The 21,776-nt window shown below is 43.5% G+C and overlaps 1 protein-coding gene across 3 annotated transcripts in view; it reads right to left on the bottom strand.

The window, feature by feature from the left end:
- PARD3B (par-3 family cell polarity regulator beta) overlaps positions 1-21,776 on the bottom strand; it is a 719,005-nt gene that overhangs the window by 508,568 nt on the left and 188,661 nt on the right. For all 3 annotated transcript variants that reach the window (XM_077319232.1, XM_077319230.1, XM_077319231.1), the window contains exon 4: positions 7,741-7,850. In XM_077319232.1, the coding sequence (XP_077175347.1) occupies positions 7,741-7,850 (110 nt within the window). The remainder of the gene's footprint in view (positions 1-7,740; positions 7,851-21,776) is intronic.

Raw genomic sequence — 21,776 nt, 5'->3', positions numbered from 1 at the left:
ATTGGGCTGGGCATGGGCCAGAAGATGCAATGGACAGCCATTTCACAGGCTTTATAAACATCCCATAAGATTATCTCAAAGCTTTGTCCCAAATCTTCCTCCAGTCTCACTCTATTCACCTCGGCTCCCATTTCCTCTCATGGAGCTGCTCTGTATACCCAGAGGCTCACTTTAGGTGGGGGCAGAGAGGATTTCTGGGAGTGATCACATCAACAGCTGCCAACTTCAGACTTTGCCAGTCAATGACCAGCCCAGCCAGTGAGTTACCAGAAGGCATTCGATCCCACAGAGCATTCTGGAATCCATTTGGATTCATAAGTCTCCACGTGACGGCCAAAATATGCCTGCCGCCCAAACAGAGAGGAGGTGGTATACTGAGCTGGGTCTTCAGGGCATAGTGATCGGACCATGGCATGATATTAATCACTAGCAGATCTACTTCCACTCCTGCACCAACGATCAAATCCTGGGTGTGGCCTGCTTGATGTGTAGGGCCTGGGTTGTTTCCTGGCCCAATACCAAGTGCTGGGTTTATTTAAAGCCCCATACAGTTTGGACCAAAAATGTCTGAAGGATTTTCTCCACACACCTGTAAGCTCCGAAACTGGCTGCGTTTGTCCTCAGATACAGTGTCCATGTGAACACTGAAGACTCCTTAGTGGCCAACCCTGAACTTTAGAATTCCGTCTCAGAAGTTAGAGTGGGCCCCTCACTACAGGGCTCCTGGCATAAGTTAAAGCCTCTCATTGTAGAAGGCACTTTAAATTAAGATTTCTATCCCGGAATTTTAAAAGTTTTATTGGTATATGTTCTTATTGTGTTTATGTTCTTTTTATTTTGAGCCACTTGAGGCATAATTTTTATAGGAAGTCTGCATATAAATGGTTTAAAATAAACAAGGAAATATAGCACTGTTTTCCTGTAGAGTAAGGGCTGGGCTACTGAATTGCATTACATATATAATGATATCGATTATTCTTTCGGATTCAGTGCTGACTGCTAGGGCTGTCCTTAATGTATTATAGAAAACATAATTTTCCCAACAACAGCAACGAAATATCTATGACAAGGAAAAGATTATTATGTAAAGCGATGAAAAGGTCCTAGAATTAGCTATTCGCTGTCTCCTTGAAGCAAGAAATTCTTTGCTTTTCTTCTTTTTGTTTTTAAAAACCTCAGCTGTCTGTCAAAAGCACAAATAAACAGGGAAACACACAATCAAACAAGTGGAACAGATTATAGAACTAAAAACAGGTCATGGAAAGGACATCAACCATTACAGTACACTTTGATCTCTTCGTACACTGACTTTACCCCAAAGCCAATGAATTCAACATGTGGAAGCCATGAGACAAACTCCATTTAAATCTTGCTCTTTCACTTGAGTTGACAATTATATTATTCTGCGTGCTTTCTTGCTACGTGCTTCTCATCTAAAATAAGAAAAATGTGTGCACTCATGTTGGCCACATAAGAGATCAGGAAGAACAGAAGTGGGTATTTGTCAGTGTTTCGTTGTATGTTATGCAGTAGGAAAAAGCTCTGTGTTTGTGTGTGTGTGTGTGTGTGTGTGTGTGCTAAGTAGCATTTCCCCCTTCTCCCTGCAGCCTGCAAGACAGCTCCAGCTTCTGCAGTGCGTCATAGCAACAGCACCAAAACTAACTCACTCCAGATGTCCCTGTGATCAGCTAATCAGACTTCAAAAGCAGCCCCCTGACAAGCTCTCACACTGATTGTAAGTATTCTATATATACATTCCCACAGCATAAATACATACAGTAGCAACTGGGTTGTTTTTCTGAATTGACTCATCTAAAATCAGAATTCTATTTAAACACATATGAACAGTTAAGGAAATAAGGGCTCCGCTTTCTAGATTATAGATCCCCCCCCTGCCCCGCATGCCTCTGAAAGAACTGCACTGCTTTGTTAAAAACACACACACGCACACACACACCTAAAACACGGATTCTTCAGAAGAAAGTTTGATCATTTTCAGCTCAGGGCCTTTTCCTGAGATTTTAAAGCAAGTCTGAAAAATAGCACACTAAAGTAGGATGCATGCCAGATGTCCATGGACTACAATTCCCATGAGCCCCTGCCAGCAAATGCATCTGGAAGGCCACAGTTGGCCCACCCCTGGTCTTGCCAGACTGAAACCTGACAAGGGGCTGTTTCCCTTAACCATGATTCAGAGTTCAAGAAAAGACTGCCGGGCTCTACGTTCCGTCTCTGCTGCCTCCCTCTCTCTTTTCTCCCTCCACTTCGTCCAGTCTGTCCATCTGTTTGGCACCAAAGTCAAAGACAACCATAGTTAGCTTCAAATCAGGGTCTAAAGCTAATTTTGAGCTCCTGGTTTCAAAGCTGATCAGAGTTTCAAAGCTGATCAATGTCAAAAGTAGACGCAATGGCACACACCTTGGGTAATACTGGAAGGGAGCTTGAAATCTGAGTCAGAGCGAATGGAGAAAGTGCAAACTTGTCTAGGGGTAATTCAGAGATCAGCCAATATAGATCAATATACTTCACCAGAATATACATCAATGATTCTTTAAGGTCCATGAAAAAGCACAAACCATCATTCACTCAAATGTACACAGATGGATAAGCGGCACCTTTGGTGGCTCTGCATCAGTCAGTACACATGCCAGGTACATCAGACAACATGTTGTGAACCAGAAACATGTTTAAATATATTATTTAGACCTGGCCTTGTTTTTCAGGAAATTTGCACTGGTATGTTTTCTTAGCATCTCCTGGTGTCCGTGGGATTCAAACATCAGTATGCATTGTGTGGTATGAAGGATTTTGAAAAAGGTTTCTCTCCATACCTTCCCCCCTAAACTTGTCTCTCAACTTGGTGTAGTGGTTAAGAGTGGCAGCTTCTAATCTGGCGAGCCGGGTTTGACTCCCCGCTCCTCCTCCACATGCTGCCAGCTGGGCTGACCTTGGGCTCGCCACAGCACTGATAAAGCTGTTCTGACTGAGCAGGAATATCAGAACCAACTCTTCTTCTTCTTCAGTAATCTCAGGGCTCTCTCAGCCTCCCCTCCCTCACAGGGTGTCTGTCGTGGGGAGAGGAAAGGGAAGGCGACTGTAAGCCGCTTTAAGACACCTTCTTGGTTTAATGGTTTAATAACTCAAAACTGCAATTTTCTAAGGGAAAGTTATAGAAGCCAGTTCTTTGGAAAAGATAGCCAGAATGATTCCCATTCTTTAAGACCATTAGGAATTCGAACTGGATAGCTGGAAGATACTGAAACCATTTTAGCCAAAATACAACTGTTCAAAATGCCATTGGCTAAAAAAAAAAAAAGTGAAATCCTCAGTGAGTTCTTGAGACGGTTTCCTGAAGAGGTGAGCTATAACAACACACCATATGCGTGAGGTAACTGTTATAAGCCAAAAATTTACCCTGAGTTTCCTCCAAGGAGCGTAAGACAGCACACATTGTACTCCCCCTTGAACACTTTTTTCACGTACATATTTAAATATTAGCAGGAATAAATGTGGGGGGGGGGGGAATGTAACATTCTGCAATCTTCTCCCGGAATAAGGAGCCATTGTCATGAAGAACACTTCAGATACAATCTTTCTTTGAAACCAAAGAACACACGACCTGTCTCCTAAAAACAATCTAGCGAAACACCTGGGGGTATCATAGAATCATCGGGTTGAAAGGCACCTCCAGGGGCATCTAGTCCACAAAGTAGGAACTCACAACTACCTGCCCACCCACAGTGACCCCAGTTTCATGCCCAAGTGACCCCCCACCAAAAATCTCAAGAATACAGCCTGGCCCGGAGGAAATTCTATATGTAATAATTGATTGTGGATGCTGTGTTAAATGGTTAAATTCAGTGGCTTAAAATGTTACAGTAGTATCTCAAAGTTTATTAGAGGTGGGTGGAGTTAAATATAATCATGTTAATTCACTGGGGGGGAGAAATGATTCGTTGTGAGAACTGCATTGTTTCATCGCCCTATAAACCCACCCATATGAAACTATGAGCAGGGACAGAACCCGGAATGATACATCATACACATTATGCTAATATTCAAGCACTTAATCATGGCCGTTAATATTTTAAAATTACAATTAGCATGAGAAGAACCAGAAGCTTGACCCTTTTTAACAAGAACTTGAAATATAAAAAGCTTCTGATTAAATATGAACCTTTTCCAAATTACAATGTGCATGTCCATAATGTATAAAAGAAAACCGGTTTTGACATGCATAAATATGAAGTAGGTGGAGCTATCAGATCTTGATTATATTCACTGCTACGTATTCTGATGGAAATTAGAAATGTAATACACATTTAGAGTGGAAAGATAATTTCCACTGGTTTTTGTAACATTGACATAAAACATTTCAAGGAACATAATTATGCTGTGTATAAAATTGCCTTGAAAAGAGGGGGGGAAAGTTATAGAAAAAGAATGTACCTAAGTAAGGGATGTTGGTTAAGAACAATCACTAGCAACATTGTTTTCCCCCCTCAAATTCTCAACACTGGGGGAACATGTTTTAAACTAAATAAGTCCCCGTTCCTTCACCTTAACAAACACAAGTGTATATAACACAATTCAGAATTCAAAATTACAAATAAATCTGGCAGGTAATTACATTTAATTTTAATTAATTTGGTTTTTGGATACAAAGTTTAGCTATAGGCATAGGATGACTGCTTGATTTAGTGGTGCACCAGGATGTTTTTACTAAATTTTGGCTCCCTGAAAGTAAAACATGTGGGACATGTTGTTCTTTAGGGCAGAGTGCTAGTACTCATGTCTAATGACTTGGACACCAGCAGCAAGAGACAGTTTTGAGATTCAAGGTGGAGTGTTGATGCAGGGTGTGGGAACAGAAACTAAAGCAGTAGTTTCCATTTCCAGCTTGATTTGAAAATCCATTAATCTCCATCAAACCCATTTATTTGGTGGAGCCGGGACTGCTACACGTACCTAATAACACAGTATGGTGGGTGGAGCCAAGTATGGTTGTCAATTTGCATGCCACTATTTCAGCATTGTAAGAAGACTACCCTGCCCTATTACTGTGCTACGCCAATGATTTTTGTTGCACGTTCTACATTTACAATCATTTCAAGTTGGGTTTTTTTGTACTTTAGCTTAGCATTTGTATGAAATTCAGCATCATGCATATTACTTTAAGGCACCTTCCCCGCTCCCCACCAGCACCACACCTACCCCACACAACTTTTCAGGAAAACATGTCAATTAGTCCATGGCATGTTCAAATTTGATGAAGCATCGTTTTAGTCCCTATCTCATAGCAACACCTGTCCTAGAGTTTATTAATTTCACAAAAACAATCTTGCTGAATTTGGAAAGCGAGACTGAAAATACTTCTTGCTTGAGCACATGTTGTAACGTCCTTTCGGTTATCATAAACTGTAAATTGCTCATTTCCCCCTAGCCTACTTAATGCATTTACACAGCCTTCCATTACAAATTTAGATCATGTGCACTTTAGTTTTTCAATTAATTATTTCTAATTGTGTATGTAAGAGATAAACAACTATGTAATTCAATAGTACCATAATAATACAGAAAATTCTGCTGAAGTAAAAGTTATCTGAGCACATATTCTTTGTCAATTATAGTTTCCTGATTTATAGCCAGGCATCATAAAGCACCTTTAAGGTTATTAACAAATATTATAGTAATTTCTTGACAACTGTTAAAGCATGCTATGTACCATACAAAGCAGTCTACTGTAACATATTTTTTCAGAGAATACAGAAAGCAGATAAGCTTAACGGGCCACTGTGATGGGGCTATGAAATGTTTACTCTGCATGCCAATTCTATAGCCAGCTAGGTCAGCAAAAGTCCAAGATGCTCAAACCTTCCAAACCTGGTTGGTCCTTCCGTCCTTAAAAATCACACCAGGCCAAATTCTCATCTTTTATCTTACCTCCTTCTTTGAACTCAGTATGAGTTTACCCAGCTTTAGCTCTGGGCCATGTTCCTGATAGTATACCCTGACAGCGTTAATGAGATTAATTACTTTCGTTCCTGACCTGCCTTGACATGAAAGAAATACTAATTGGTTAATTGTGAAAGGGGAACTTCAAAGAGATACTGGAGATAGTTCAGATCCTGTAGGACAGGGCTTCTACTTCAAGTGTATTCTTTTCTTCAGGAGGTTTAAGGCGCTTTCTGCAATTTAGGAGCATTGGATATTTGATTCATGACAGTGGCAATAACTGCATTCGGCTGAAAGTGCTAACTCAGCTGAGAAAGGCCAATTCACGCCCTTTCTGGTATAGATCTTTAAAGTCCTATGGAGCCAACATACCTGCTCCCATCTGAATCTAGCCATGCACTCTTGCCATGTGCAGAGATCCTACTTTGGGTGTGCTCACCACTCATGGCTAAATGGGTGGCAACCACCGCAAGATTGAAACTTTGGAACTCCCTCCCCGGGGAGTTTTCTGCCCTCTAGCATTGTCTTCTACCGGAAGGTGAAGACTTTTTTGGTTTGTTTGGCTTCCCCCACTAACGGTTACTGGTCAGGCTTAGTGTTGGGTGCTTCGGTTTTCAAAGCGGCCGCTTCAGGCACGAATGGCCGCTTCGGATGCCGAAGCACCCAACCCTAGGCTCCCTGGCTCTGCTCTTATGCATTGCAATGGTTATGTATTTAATTGTTTTCCTTAATGGTATAAATATTTTATACACACATCTTATAAACGCTGTTTGGCAAACATTTTAGCACTTAGTGTTTGCCACCTTAGGGACACCCTATAGATAGAAATGGTTTAAATAACATACAAATATCAAAGTGGCAAACAAATGGTTTAAATAAAAAATAAATAAACTTTGCTATTTATATGTTCTGTGGATAACATCTAAGGTCAGGATGCTCTTTTATGCTTCCATTTTATGTGCCTTATAATTTAGATTATATGTAAATAAATATTGTTATTTCAGTGAATGGGGAGTGGGCACTGGATTATTCCAAATCTAGGAACCCACAACTGCCTTGAGCAAAAGCATGAACAAATTATGTCTAGATACACAGGTGCCATCTTATACCATTGTTTCCATAAATATTATCTAGATATTAGATGCTCAGATTTAGGTAAGAAAAAAATGGACGGGTTAAATGGCTGCCCATCCCTAGAAGTGCTATACAGAAGTCAGATGAGAGCTCGTTTTAGTTACTCAGGAACAAGGGCTTCAGAGAGTCCTGGAAAGGGGAGGGCGTTTGTCTTGGTTGTCTGAAGGGGGTGACAATAAGACGTCCAAATTTCCCTTCCTTCCCCACCGCCCATCCAACAATTCTTCTTACATTCTCAGCTTATTGTTATTTGGGTAGCAAGCAGAATTTCTACGGGGACAAAAATGTCAATGTTGGAGCCATCGGAGCAGGAAGAGGATCATCCGATGCTTTGCAGCTCTTTTTAAAGGGGAAGGCAAGCTCGCCCTCACAGCTGGCCCACTGCCTACAAGCAATCTGAGCAGCGGGCCCAGCCACTTTGGCGGGGAGCCAGCTGGAGTCAAGGAGACCCATTGACACAAGACTGGAGTCTGGTGTGTGGGACTGCTGCCACGGCCGGCTCCCAGGTCCTGCGCGCTGTCTTCTGCTCCCTCTGTCGGCGTGCTGCTGCAAGCAGCGAGCCCTTAAATGGTGCGTTTCATCTGCATTTCTAGGAAATCTATTTTTAGATATAATAAAATAATACAGAATTCAGAACAACCATCTACCTACCGATGTAGAAGTCTTCAGAGCGTGATCATCGACCTGCAAAGCTCCTGGAGGGAAGTCAGACGGGAGACCCACTGCTGGATCGCTGCTCCTCCTCACTAACAGCGGTGTTCCTAAACGTAAGAGCAATCAAAGGCCAAATATGAAAGGCAGCCACTGAGGATTTGAACACCACAAGCATCTAGACCACTCGCGTCCCCAAATGTTCTCATTTGCAAATATTTAGAACTAACAATATCTTTAAACCACCCGTGGCGCCACGGGCGCCACGGACTAAATAATTCGTTAAGGCCTCTTGAGGTGGGATTTGTCCGTGATGAGGAAGGGTCCGGGTTGGACCCTTCCTCAGGACAGACAATCGGAGGGACCAATCGGCAGGCACAAAGCGCCTGCCGATTGGTCCTTCCGATTCCCAGCCCCAGCAACTGCGAGCCGTGCGCAGCGCGGCTCGCAGTTGCTCCTGGCCTGACGCGGTGAGAGGCGCTTCGCGCCTCTCGCCACGTCAGCCGCCTACCCGAGGGAGCCCCCGGCAACCGCGCTCCGCTCTGCCGGGGGCTCCCTGCCCAGAGGGCTCTCGCTGCGTCAGCCCGCCGGGTGCTCCCTCGGCTAGCCGGCTGACTCTCGCCGCATCGGCCCGTGTTTCGCAGCGTCGGGCCGCTGCAAAACACCCCGGCAGTCGCGCGGAGCGCGGCTGCCGGCCCCTCCCCGCCTCCCCCGCCGCTGCTAGCAACACGGAGCCGACTATGAGAGCCGTCGCCGCGGGACAACACAGACTGTATGTATCTAGAGCCCGCTGTATCCCTTTTACAGCGGGCTATATTTCTAGTTATTTACATAATTTGCCATGTATAAATTTGGTTATGCCGTCTCTGTAGTGTCCATTATTTATTTATTTTATTTATTTAGATTTATATACCGCCCTCCCCGAACAATGCACTGAACAATTACCAGTCTAAACGTTAAGTAGGGACCAAAACAAAACAGAAATCTTTCAGAGTTTATCTCTTGGATAATATAAATTACACAACATTTGCTTTGTATAGTTCCAAAAAAGGAACAGGAACTGAACTTAATAGGTCTGAAATTCCAAAACGAAAGACTATGATGCACTATTTTCTATCCTTGAGACTCAGACCAACAATATATTGTTATTAAGACCTTAAATATTTCACAGACTACCGCTACATCTCTCTTGCATTCACTCTTCAAATCCATTCACAATTCTATCGATTGTCATACTTTTAATTTTAAAGGCCAAGGAAAAACTTCAGATATTCCAGTGCGCAGCTACCATGCTGTGTCAACTAAAAGCTTAAGTAATGAAAAACGAGCATTCGTTCCTTGTAGTGTACTTTAAAAAACAAACCATCCCTTAATTCAAACACTATGAGTGTTTCCCCTCCCCCTTCAACTGTTTGCAAATTAATTTATCCTTGGACCAGAGCCAACAGTAAAAAAACTAATGGGCCCAAAACAATTTCCTATCATTTGCAAACAACTGGAAACAGAATAATAAAATAAGAGAACACTTGTACAGTACTGTCTCAATAGCTGCACAATTCATTGAGCATAATTACAGTCACTGACTTCATAAAATTCAAAATATATATAAACACCTACCAAAAGAAAATCCATTCCGATAGGCTATCTAATAAACACTGTAGGTGAAATCAATATACCTAGAGGTTCCTGTCTCCTGTCTTTAATCCACTCAGTTACCTTGGCTCAAGTACTGCGTATATATTTTGTCCCTGTCCTTTTTTCCTTCCTCTAGTCCAGTGGTCCCCAACCTTTTTCCGGCTGGTGACCGGCAGGGCGAAAGTGCCACGCATGCGCTATTTCGGCCACGCATGGCGCATGTGCACATGCGCAGTCGGGGTGTGCATGCGCAATGCGCGGTGCGGCCCTGATTCCCTCTCCCCCCCTCCCGCAGTAAGGAGCTTCCCGGGCTGCAAGCTTGCGGCCCGGGGAAGTTTTTTACTGCGGGGGGGCGGGGAGAGGGAACCGTGGCCCGTCGCCCTGGCCTTCGCGGCCCGGCACCAGGCCGCAGACCGCAGGTTGGGGACCACTGCTCTAGTCTACAGGGACTACTGCATGTGAATGGCAGGACACTCTCAGAAGTTATATTTGTTCCTTCAGTTGTATGATTTTAAGGATAAGTGACAGTAGCACCAAAAGAAACTGAATTGTTATGCTACAACACGCTTTTTAGGTTAAACTCCTCTTGTTTTCAACTGAAAGAAGCAAGATAACAACCCGCAGAACAGGGGTTGTTACAAGCCCATAGGCTTTTAGACCAGAAATAGACAGTAATATAACAAGAAGTTATTGCTGTTCATTAAAAGCAAACAATGTTTAATTGCAGCAGCTATATATTTGCATACATCAATACATCTAACGTAGCTATATATTTGCATACATTTAATGCTACATTAAAATAGAGGCCCACTGACAAGTGCAAGACAACAATAAATAAGAGAGAAATTCATTCACACCTCTGTCTTCACCTCTTGGGAGTGATGGGCCACCATGATGCCACCCCAGTCCCAGGGAAATGTAGAAAATGCCAGGATTAAGACAAGCTTTACTTTTTTAGCAGCTTTTTTGTAGGCCATAATTCTGCTTTTCTCTTTAAGGTCCTCATGTTCTGAGGAGGCTCCCAAAGGCCCTGCCTTTCCCTCCTCCTTCCCCCAGATCTCAGACTTAGTATCAGCCATGGGAAAGCTGGTACTCTCCCAATCTGTAACTGGTACAACGCTCCAAATGGGCCACACCCTGGAGTTGATCTTTGGAGCAGGGATACTTGTTGGGCCAGATCTGTCTACAAGCATGCCATGGTCAAACAACTTTGTCCTGAAGGCCCGAGTCAGCATCCTGCTCCACATAGGCGGAGAGCAGATTTATGCTCAACCAAGGAGACCTATGGATCCAAAAGGATTCCAGAACACTGTGCAGGATCTGATCCCCTTCGCTAGTTGGTAGATGAGCTGGTAAAGATTGTCTTGGATGCCCCTCCAACAACATTGACAAGATTATTTCCCAATGTCCTCTCCTTTCCTGCTCCAAGCCAGCTCCGTGGTATACCCTGGAAATGTGTGAATGCAGCTGAGACAGCTAGAGCAAGTTTGGCAGAAAACTTGCGATGATCTTCAAGAACATCTTATAAGACGCTTATGAATGCTTATGAGATGGTAATAAAGGCCAGGAAAGCGGAATACTTCAAGGCCTCTATTGCCTCCACTAGCTAGCACCTGGCACAGCTGTGAGAACCCGAAGATTAACAGAAGCCTCTTGCTTAAGGGGACCAAATTAGCATCTCTTATGGGCCCCCAGAGCAGCAACTGGAATCTCTCACAAAATGGATTTTTAGAAATGTAAGTTCTCTATAGCTGACATAACTTCATAATACCCCCTGCAGTTGCCATCACTGATATCTGTCTCCCGGCATCTTCCAAAGCAAACACCTGTCAGCACACCTATTAATTCCACACAGCCAAGTCACGTCTCATCGCACCACCTACCACTTTCCCCTGGCATGTCTCAATTCTAACCTTTGCTTCTCCTGTAAAGTGCTCACAACTGTAGCCTTCTTTCTTATCTCTAAGTATCTTTGACAGAAATAGCTCAGTATAATTGATGCCATTCAGCCCCGTTTGTCAGAAAATCACATTTCTAACCCAATGATTTAACCCTGCAGGAGGCCAGATTCTCTCTTTTTATACTAATCCAGCCACTTGCCAATGGCTGTGGGACATACTAGTACTATCCATTGATGAAGCTTCGAAAGTTGATAAAAGTTCGGATCTGGTGAGTTTAGAAATCAATGCCTACAGTCCATAACCTCAAGTCCCTTCTGAATCAGGTTTGTCCAGGTTGTATAGGGATCATCCCATTACCAGGCCTCCACATTACCCTCTTCCTTTTCCTACTCATATTTATATGATCATGGCCACAACAGAGGAAGTTGGTACACTGGGCTGAGAATGTTGCCCTGGTAGTAACTCAGGTGTCAGGAATCACAAGAAATGACACCCCAGGAGCTCCAGAAATTAAGATCCACAACTCTGTCAACAGCCATTCACCTACTCACCTGTGGGAAGGATTGGCTCGAGGTGGTTAGAGCAGGAATTGTTTTACAGATAGGGAGAAAAGCAAAAAACGCAGCAAAAGATGCAGCAAAAATACTTACATTAGTTTATGAAAATCTTCAGGGGTTAATATATTTTATTGACCGTTTTTTCACAGATGAGAGCTGCTGCTAACCTTTAGACTTTACAATTTAAGGATTTGTTTTGGTTAAGACTCTGCAGTTCCTCTGCAGTCATCCACCATGCCTGCTAGCCCCCCGCCCAAAAAAATCAAGCTTAGTTATCCTTACTGCAGCTGAATCTTTTACAATTCTGCAATAATACGTAGACCGAACAAGCACAGGAAAATAAGATTACAGAAGGCAATGCATACATCCAGTCCAAGTCTCGTCTACTGACTGGATGAATATGAGCTTATGCAAAAATCAGGACACTTGACCATAAATACAGAGTTTCTGCTTGTACATTCAGTTCAGACCCAGATTGTGAGCATCGGATATAATCAGCTGCCTAGTTAGCATACCCAAATGGAAGTAATGTAAAGGACTTTGGTTCAATACTTCCCTTTCCTGTGGACACGTCTGTGCAATTTATTATTTTTCTTTAGCAACCGAAATGAACAAACTTTGGTAACCTCAACTGCAATGCAGCACTGCACGTTTTTAATTGGTGCTTGCTATAAAACATATTGTAAGGACCCCACCTCCTCCTCCAGCTGAGAAGGGACAGCAGGGTCTTGGATAGTAGGGCCTTATTCTGGACTTAGTTGCTTCACAGGTAGCCCTTTTTTCAGCCTTTGCTCCAAGGGAATCTGAAACTTCGGGAGTAGGGTTGTGCGATTCGGCCGCCAAAGCGGCCGTTCCGTCCGGGCGCAGCCAGCGCCGCGCCGCGGGGGGGGGAGGGCGGTGCCGGCAGCGGCGTGACAGCGGGCGCAACCACGCAGGCGCGGAGTTCCGCGCCTGCGTGTTTGCGCCCGCTGTCACGCCGCTGCCGGCACCGCCCTCCCCCCCCCCGCGGCGCAGTGCTGGCTGCGCCCGGACGGAACGGCCGCTTCGGCGGCCGAATCGCACAACCCTATTCGGGAGCCTCATAAAGGCACCTGGGTTCAGTTGTGTGATGTTGGAAAATCCCAGGAAAGAAGAGGATGGGGGTACTGGAATTAAAAACTGGTCAAATGCAATCCTCGACCCTCCAGCTCTGTGCTATATCTTGTTCAAGTACAAAACAATCTTTCAATGCTAAGAACATCACCCAGTATCCTGTCGCACCCTGGAGGTGTCTGCCCAGCGGCAAGGCACGCCTAATCCAAGCATATCTCCTGCTCCAAGGAATACTTCATCAAGGCTATGTGAACCCTTTCCAGTTATAGACAACTGGGCATCTCTTAAATATTGCAAATTCAATGCAGCCACTGGTATAGGCAGCCTAACATCCGGTCGACCCAGGATGGCCCATCGTTCATGTCACGTCTGGTTCTTTGTCAATATGCTAAAACTGTCCAACAAAGTCCCACCTTGGAATATCAGATAGTTCCCTACTAATCTTCCCACCAGATTTTGGCAGCATTTAACCTTAAACCAGCCAGTGGGATTCAAATGTTTAATCTTGATCTAATTCAGAGCCAGAACAGCCAAACCCCACCTAATACAGAGAGTTCTTCTGTCATTCTTGGTTTTCTTGATTAAATCCAGCATATTATTCACAGAAATAGAGATGAGGACTGCATTTCAATGGATTATGCTTTTATTAATGGTGGGCCTTCTCATTGCGTGTGTGTGTGTGTTATTATTTATGGAATTAATTCTCAGGTGCCTGGTGCTGGTTCTTTACATTTTAATCCTTTTTGTTTTCTTTTGTATACAATCATAGAATCATAGAATCATAGAGTTGGAAGGGACCATATAGGCCATCTAGTCCAACCCCCTGCTCAACGCAGGATTAGCCCTAAGCATCCTAAAGCATCCAAGAAAAGTGTGTATCCAACCTTTGCTTGAAGACTGCCAGTGAGGGGGAGCTCACCACCTCCTTAGGCAGCCTATTCCACTGCTGAACTACTCTGAATGTGAAAAACGTTTTCCTGATATCTAGCCTATATCGTTGTACTTGAAGTTTAAACCCATTACTGCATGTCCTCTCCTCTGCAGCCAGCAGAAACAGCATCCTGCCCTCCTCCAAGTGACAACCTTTCAAATACTTAAAGAGGGCTATCATGTCCCCTCTCAACCTCCTTTTCTCCAGGCTGAACATTCCCAAGTCCCTCAACCTATCTTCATAGGGCTTGGTCCCTTGGCCCCAGATCATCTTTGTCGCTCTCCTCTGTACCCTTTCAATTTTATCTACGTCCTTCTTGAAGTGAGGCCTCCAGAACTGCACACAGTACTCCAAGTGTGGTCTGACCAGTGCCGGATACAATGGGACTATGACATCTTGTGATTTTAATGTGAAAATAAATATATTTATATTTATAATATAAACAATAAATATATTTGTTTGTGTTTACGATAACTCTCACTCTTTGTCTTCATAATTTTATTTTGGGGGATCCCCCACCAAGATGCACCCTGGTATCCACAGATTGCAAGGTCCTGCATTGTCCATTTAAAAGTTTATTTCCCATCCTTTGGTTCAGTTCAGGTAACAATACATCCGGATTTAATTTTGTCTGTTATTTCCAGAGTGCTTTACAGCAGTAACAAGAAAAATTGAATTTGCCACGAGCACATCAGGTGCGCTGCTTGGGGCAAGTTTTTCTGGGACTAGCCTAAGGAATTTGCAAGGTATGAGAGACAGGCAGACTACGGAATCCAAAGCAAAAAAGGAAAAGACAGGCACGGCTGATGGGCGACTGGAACATCACCTGCCTGATGGGCAGCCAGAACAGACAGAAAGTCCACGACAGCCTTACTGAAAATGGAAGGACAACACTGAAAACCCAGGATACAAACAGACGTAGAAGTGGAGAGAGGGGAGGGCCCGGCACAACTGCCCTTCCTGAACTTTCCCCCTATTACGAATCTCTCCTCTGTTACCAATGTGGACGTTCTGCATTAGAGAAGCCTGAAATGAACCAACGCTGTCCTGAGTGAAGCTCATTCTGCCTTACGGAAAAACACCTTATTTGGAGAAATTTCCCCTGGTATCATTCCTCATTTCATTTTCCAACGGCTTCAGCACTGACCTTATGTCACCGACGTACATGGAAGGACATGGATTTCAAGTGCCTGAAGTAAACAGTGGAAATGTATTCAACTAATTTTTAAACTGCTTTAACTGCTATAGCTCCTAATTTTATCATCGTTTCTATCTTTTTTTAAGCACCGTCATTGATCACTGGCATAGTTTTAGGTCTCTAAAATGACATTCAAAATAACCAGAACTCTAAATTGGTGTTTATAATGGGAATAATAATTGGAAACTAATCACAGCTGAGCTAACAGCCCTGATACAATTATGTGTAAAATATTCATTTCTGTATAAAAGCTGACAGCTACGAGTAGAAGTTTTCCCTATATTGTTCGTTAATTGTTACCATTTAAAGAGTGCAACATTCCTTTGTCTTGCTGGGTAAAAAATGTATAATCTGCCCATATCTGTCCTTAGTGTTCAGAGCACTGGAAATTCCTTTCACCAAACTGAACCTCCAAGCAAAAAAAACACCTTCTTAAGGTGGAAACCACGGTTGGGACTAGATTTGGGGGATCAGTCTTTGACCCCTCCAACCCTTCTGCCTTGTATGGCAACAATGACCTTGCACAAAATGAATTTTCTTGATTAAATCCAGCATATATTATTTATAAACTGAAACATGAGGCCTGCATTTTGTTATTATTTAATAAATTACATTTGTAACCCACCTTCCTCCTAACATTCAAGGCGGGTTACATAAAAATATATAACTCCATAAAACCCCATAAAACCCCCTAAACCGCATTAGCTCCCAAGATGGCGAGGTCCCTCCTACCTCCCGTAGTCATTAACAAGGGGTGCACTAGAGGTGCACTCTTACTGACCATGCCTCAACCACAGACCTTGCAGGCCTATCCCAGGCCTATTTCCTGCTCTGAGTATTCATCTTCCCTATTGTCTGACTGTTTTCAGTTTTATTTTAAATCCTATCATCTTTTATTTTAAAACTAGCTGCAAAACCCGTTCCTAAGAACGGGCTTTGAAAGGGCCCCCCCAGCCCCCCCCCCCATTGCCGCTTAAGGCAGCCAGATCAAGTAGCGCAGGCGGAGGATGGCCAACTCGTTAGCAGCCTGTAGGGGTCGCCCCCTCCACCACCACCCTTCGCCCAGGGCCCTCTCCCCTGACCTGCTGCTGGCTCCAGTAGCAAGGGGTGTCTGAGAGCAAAGTGGCTACCTTTCAGGAACGGAGGGCAGGAGCTGTAGGGGCAAGCTGGCCGCACCCTGATTGGCCCTATTCCAACACTGACACCCCGGACACGTTCCATCCCCCAGGCTGTTTCACAAATATTAAGAGGAACAATGGATAAGGATTACTTAACTGGAACAGATACATGGGGGAGGGGGGGGAGATGATATACAAACGCACTGAAATAAATCTACAGCTTCTCAGCTAACATATAAAGATTATTGTTGTTCTTCCCAAAAGTTTGTTTTTAAATTCTAAGGTCAGAATTTTGCATCTTTGGGACTAACATATGTCAGCTCCTGCAATATGTCAGCTCCTGGGTGTTAAATTTCTTGTGATGTTTTTTCTCAATTTGTCAGAATGATTCAAGAGCTAGGGTCTTTGTTCTAATGTTATCTAACAGAAGTTTTCCAGAACTGTCCCCATTAAAAATCAAGACATTATCGCATATGTATTTGTTTTGTAGACAGATTTCAATCAGTCTCAAGATTACCACCTGATCCTCTTCAATAAATCTGTTGTGCTCTGTATGAAAAATGTGTGTGAGAGAACTTCTTTTTCAAGAGCATAAGACAATACTTAACCTCATAAGACAAGCACAACAGATATTGAAGAGGCAGTGGCCCAAAACAACACATGACAACCTTTATTTCATACTGAATATACAGCTGCTAAGCAAGCAATACAAGAATATGTTAAACCCATCACTGACTACGGAGGCTGTCGGTGCCTAATTCAATAAACAATATGGCAAAGCAAACTTTTTAAATAATTTTAAATGTTTCAAATATGTTTTTACAAGAAAATTCTCCGAATTTGTCTGAACAAAATTCTATCAAAAAAGGAGGAGGAGGAGGAGGAGTTGATTCTTATATGCCACTTTTCTCTACCCGAAGGAGTCTCAAAGCGGCTTCAATTCGCCTTCCCTTTCCTCTCCCCACTACAGACACCCTGTGAAGTAGGGGAGGCTGAGAGAGCCCTGATATTCCTGCTCGGTCGGAACAGCTTTATCAACGCCATGGTGAGCCGAAGGTTACCCAACTGGCTGCATGTGGGGGAGGAGCTGGGAATCAAACCCGGCTTGCCAGATTAGAAGTCCGCACTCCTAACTGCTGAAGAACTACTGAATCTCATTGCTTTGTACCTTTGTTTTGCTTTGTACTTTTCAGCATCAGTCTCACTACATCTCCCTTTTTTAATTAAGATTTTTATAGATTTTACACAAAGAATTTAACGCAGCAAACAAGCCCCATATAAACCACACCCTTCCTGTTTCCTGATGTGTCCCATTATTTGAGAAACAGAGAGAGAGGAAAGGATGGGAAGAAAGGTAGGACAGAAGAATATCTTAAGGAAGTAAGATGCAACATGATGGATTCAATGAAACAATAGGTGAGGAGATATCATTGCTCGAATAGATTCAAGAACTCATGCCAAATGGAGATGAAGGTCCAAGGATCTTCTCTCCCTTGAAAAAAGGTCTAGCATATTATTGACCCAGAGATCTACAGAGGGAGATACCTGAGATTTCCAGTATTATTAAATTATTAGTTTAGCAACTAAAGCTGCCTCTTGGATCCAAAATATGTAGTATCTCAATAGATCTTATTTATATCCTAGGATTAAATTATTGATTATGAAGTTTAAGTCACCAGGTAACGTGAGATTGATCTATAATCTCCTGCCAGAAACATGTGATGTTAGAGCCACTCCAAAACAAGTGAATGAGGTTGGCTCATGCCAGAAGGAATCACTCAATGAGACCCATGTGATTTAATTTAATAGGGTAACAGTACACTTGCAAGAGAGGTTTTGGATACATAAACCTTAGTTGTCAGTCCACAGAGGAGGATTGAATGGCAACTTAGTGAAGTTTGCTACTGAGTCGATTGAATCGGAGTACTCAGTTCTAGGTTCCACTGAAAGTGGATATAAACCAAATAAAATTTGGTTAGGTGTCCTAGAATGTTATATATAAGGATGGGTTGCCTAGAAACGGTTTCTATGAATGGAAGTAGGCGGAACAGATTCCATGTGTGTGTGGAGGGGAGATGCTCCAAGGCTGCAAAAGCTTCTGCTCCCAGAACATAAGACAATGTTTTAGTTGCATAGATTACCAGTTCCATAGACAAAACATCAAATGGTTTAAAGTCATCCCCTGGTGCAATTAGCTAAGTAATAAACCACTGGAGATCCATTGTCCCCCCTCCCCCCCAAAAAAACAAATTTATTCCCTACCTAATCCTAGGGTTTTACGAAACCCATTATTTCTCTTGATGTAGATTTGACCTGTACAAAGTATATCATACCTAAATTCTGAATATGATCCGAGAAAGCAGAACAAAGAGGCAGGACAATGGGGCCACCTGCAGATAGGGAGGATTTCCCCCTAACTTTGCAGGACAATCTAAATTTAAAAAACAAACAAACAAACAAACTGGAGTTGAAGCTCCTCCCCCAAAACCTATTGAAATATGAAATTTTATGACATTATATCTCAACATTTCAGCCGCCATTTATAAGTGGGATCAACCTGCTCGGTGGCTTCTCTCGTACATCTGGGCCAGGGGCAGCCCAGTGCCAGAAGAGCTGTATGCAGTTCCCTGGGAAGGCATGCTAGCTCTCCCTCCCTCCACCAGGTGAGCACAACTAGGGCTAGCCTGAGGTCAGAGCAAGCAGACAGCTTTTCCCTCCCTCATTTTATTTTCCACTTCCAAAAGCCTCTGTGTGTGGGGATGCCTACCAACCCCTATAAAAATTCTGCGGTATAAGACTGGCCAGGAAAGAAGGACGTAGCTAAAGCAATCTGAGAGAAAAATGCATTAGCAGGAAGTAGAGGCAGGTAGGGATGTGGGAAAAGGCTACAAGAAGGGAAAGGAAGGGAGCAATGGTGGCAAGATGGCAAGCAGAGAAGAAAAGGACATGATGATGGGAAAGGAGAAGAGAGAGGGTGGAAGCAGGACAGTGGGGAAGAAAAAGGCAGGAGCAGGCAGGAGCAGGGGAATGGGAGGCAACAAAAGGTAGCATTAAAGGCACAGAAGTGCATCTCCAGTTCTCTACCATAGCAGTTCAACACTGACCAAAGAAGATGCAAAAAATTATCAGCTTGTAGATTTTCTATTCTAATCACATTTTGCTTTCCTTCATACTTGTCATATAATTGTGCAGCAGTCTCATATATTTTCTAATTAAAAATACCTTCCAACAATTTTTTTTTAATTTCCAAAGCAGGGTCAGCTCACCCATAATTGAACATGTCAGAATGTATTCTAGTCATGCAGAAACAGAATAAGATGCTTTCATTTGCATTATGGATTTAAACCATTGCAGCGGAGGGCAGAATGGATATAAACAATAGCCGAATTTTATTAACACTGGGACACAAAACACTAGAAATAAATCAAACTAACTTTCAGAACCAAGATGGGCTTCATATTGCCTACAATACCAAAATACAAAGAATGGGGGGGGGGGGGGACCTTAAGCTAGAGATCATAAGGCCAGTTGCATGCACATTAACGAATAGCTAGACCAGCCATTATCAAGCAGGGTTTCATGAAACCCTGGGGTTTCTTGACAGCCATGGAAGTTAAGTAATTTTTAATATTTTTTTTTATGTGTTAAACATTTGTTAGGTGGCATGACCATATATGGTCATGTTGATTACCCCCCCCCCCAAAAAAAAAGAAAATGGCCAGTGATGGGCTTGGAGGGGGTGGGAAGGGGACGGGCCCTATGTGGGCATGTACATAGCTCTGCTTCCCAGCCGTATTCTTCATGCTCATGCCACTTCTGGGGTTTCTTGAAGCCTGAAGAATGTTTCAGGGGTTTCTCAACAGTAAAAAAGTTGAGAAAGGCTGAGCTAAACGACAGTATTTGCTGGTGTATAAGACTACTTTTCCCCCTTGAAAAACATGCCTCCAAGTGGGGGGGTCGTCCTATACGTCGGGTGCACTTCAATTGGGATAGACATAGCTGCCCATAGTGGCCCATAGTACTGTAATGTAATGTAACAAACTCTATATTTTGAGTGGAAATATTGGGGGGTCGTCTTATACGCCCAGTCGTCTTATATGCCGGCAAATACGGTATGTATGTTTTGCTCTTTTTAGAATTCTATTATTTGAGTAACAGAAGCAACTAGAGTTTGTCCAGTGGAGAGTTCATTCCTTCCCATGTTACGAACGCATTATGGCAGAAGAGCCCATGAGACATCGCCTGAGCATTTGCAGGGAGCACTTGCTCAGCAGTAACCAGTTGCCTTTGTTGCCAGATGAGAACTGGTTTGACACTACTCAACACTTTGTAAAACTGCCAAACATTTTGTGATGGATATAACCCATTTTGGGAGCCACCAACCAACATTGAAAAGCCGGACAGCTCTTCCACCAGGCATCTAGTTGAGGCTGGGAGGATAGAGGAGAAAGATCTGTCCCTCCTCCAGCACTCCCAGCACCCCGCATGGGGGGAGGGGTGCATCTGGAGCCATATCGCAATCTGGGACTGGAGTGGAAAGGGTGGGAGGTTTTTAGGTTACCTGTTTTTATTCCTATTTTATATGTTGTTACCCCCTTCAAGGATCGCTGCCTTGTTGTGGCAAGGGGGCTTGCGTAGTTCAGTGAAGCTATGAGCTATGCCGTGCAGGGCCACCCAAGACGGACAGGTCATAGCTGAGAGCTCTGACAAAAGGTGATCCACTGGAGAAGGCAATGGCAAACCACTCCAGTATCTTTGCCATGAAAACTCTATGGACAGTTCCAATAGGCATAACGATATGACGCTGGAAGATGAGCCCCTCAGGTCGGAAGGTGTCCAATATGCTACTGGGGATGAGCAGACGGCTAGTACGAGTAGCGCCAGAATGAATGAAGCGGCTGGGCCAAAGCCGAAAGGACGCTCAGTTGTGGAAGTAACTGGTGGCGAAAAGACAGTCCGATGCTGTAAAGATTTTTATTCCATAGGAACCTGGAACGTCAGATCCATGAATCAAGGCAAGCTGGACGTGGTTAAACAAGAAATGAGAAGACTGAACATCGACATTTTAGGAATCAGTGAACTAAAATGGACAGGAATGGGTGAATTTAATTCAGATGACCATCAGGTATACTACTGTGGACAAGAATCTCGCAGAAGAAATGGAGTAGCCTTCATAATCAATAAAAGAGTAGGAAAAGCAGTCTTGGGATACAATCCCCAAAATGACAGAATGATCTCAGTTCGAATCCAAGGCAAACCATTCAACATCACAGTGATCCAGGTCTACGCCCCAACCACTGCTGCTGAAGAGGATGAAGTTGATCAGTTCTATGAAGCCCTACATCACCTTCTAGAAGCAACGCCCAAAAATGATGTGCTTATCATCATGGGGGATTGGAATGCTAAAGTAGGAAGCCAAAAGATAACCGGGATAACAGGCAAGTTTGGCCTTGGAGTACAAAATGAAGCAGGGCACAGGCTGGTAGAATTTTGTCAAGAGAATACAATGGTCATAGCAAACACTCTTTTCCAGCAACCCAAGAGACGACTCTACACATGGACATCACCAGACGGTCAACACAGAAATCAGATTGACTATGTGCT

The sequence above is a fragment of the Paroedura picta genome, chromosome 2, assembly GCF_049243985.1.
Source record: "Paroedura picta isolate Pp20150507F chromosome 2, Ppicta_v3.0, whole genome shotgun sequence".
NCBI lineage: Eukaryota > Metazoa > Chordata > Lepidosauria > Squamata > Gekkonidae > Paroedura > Paroedura picta.
Note: the sequence above shows the minus strand (reverse complement) of the source record. Positions and strands in the feature narration are given on the sequence as shown.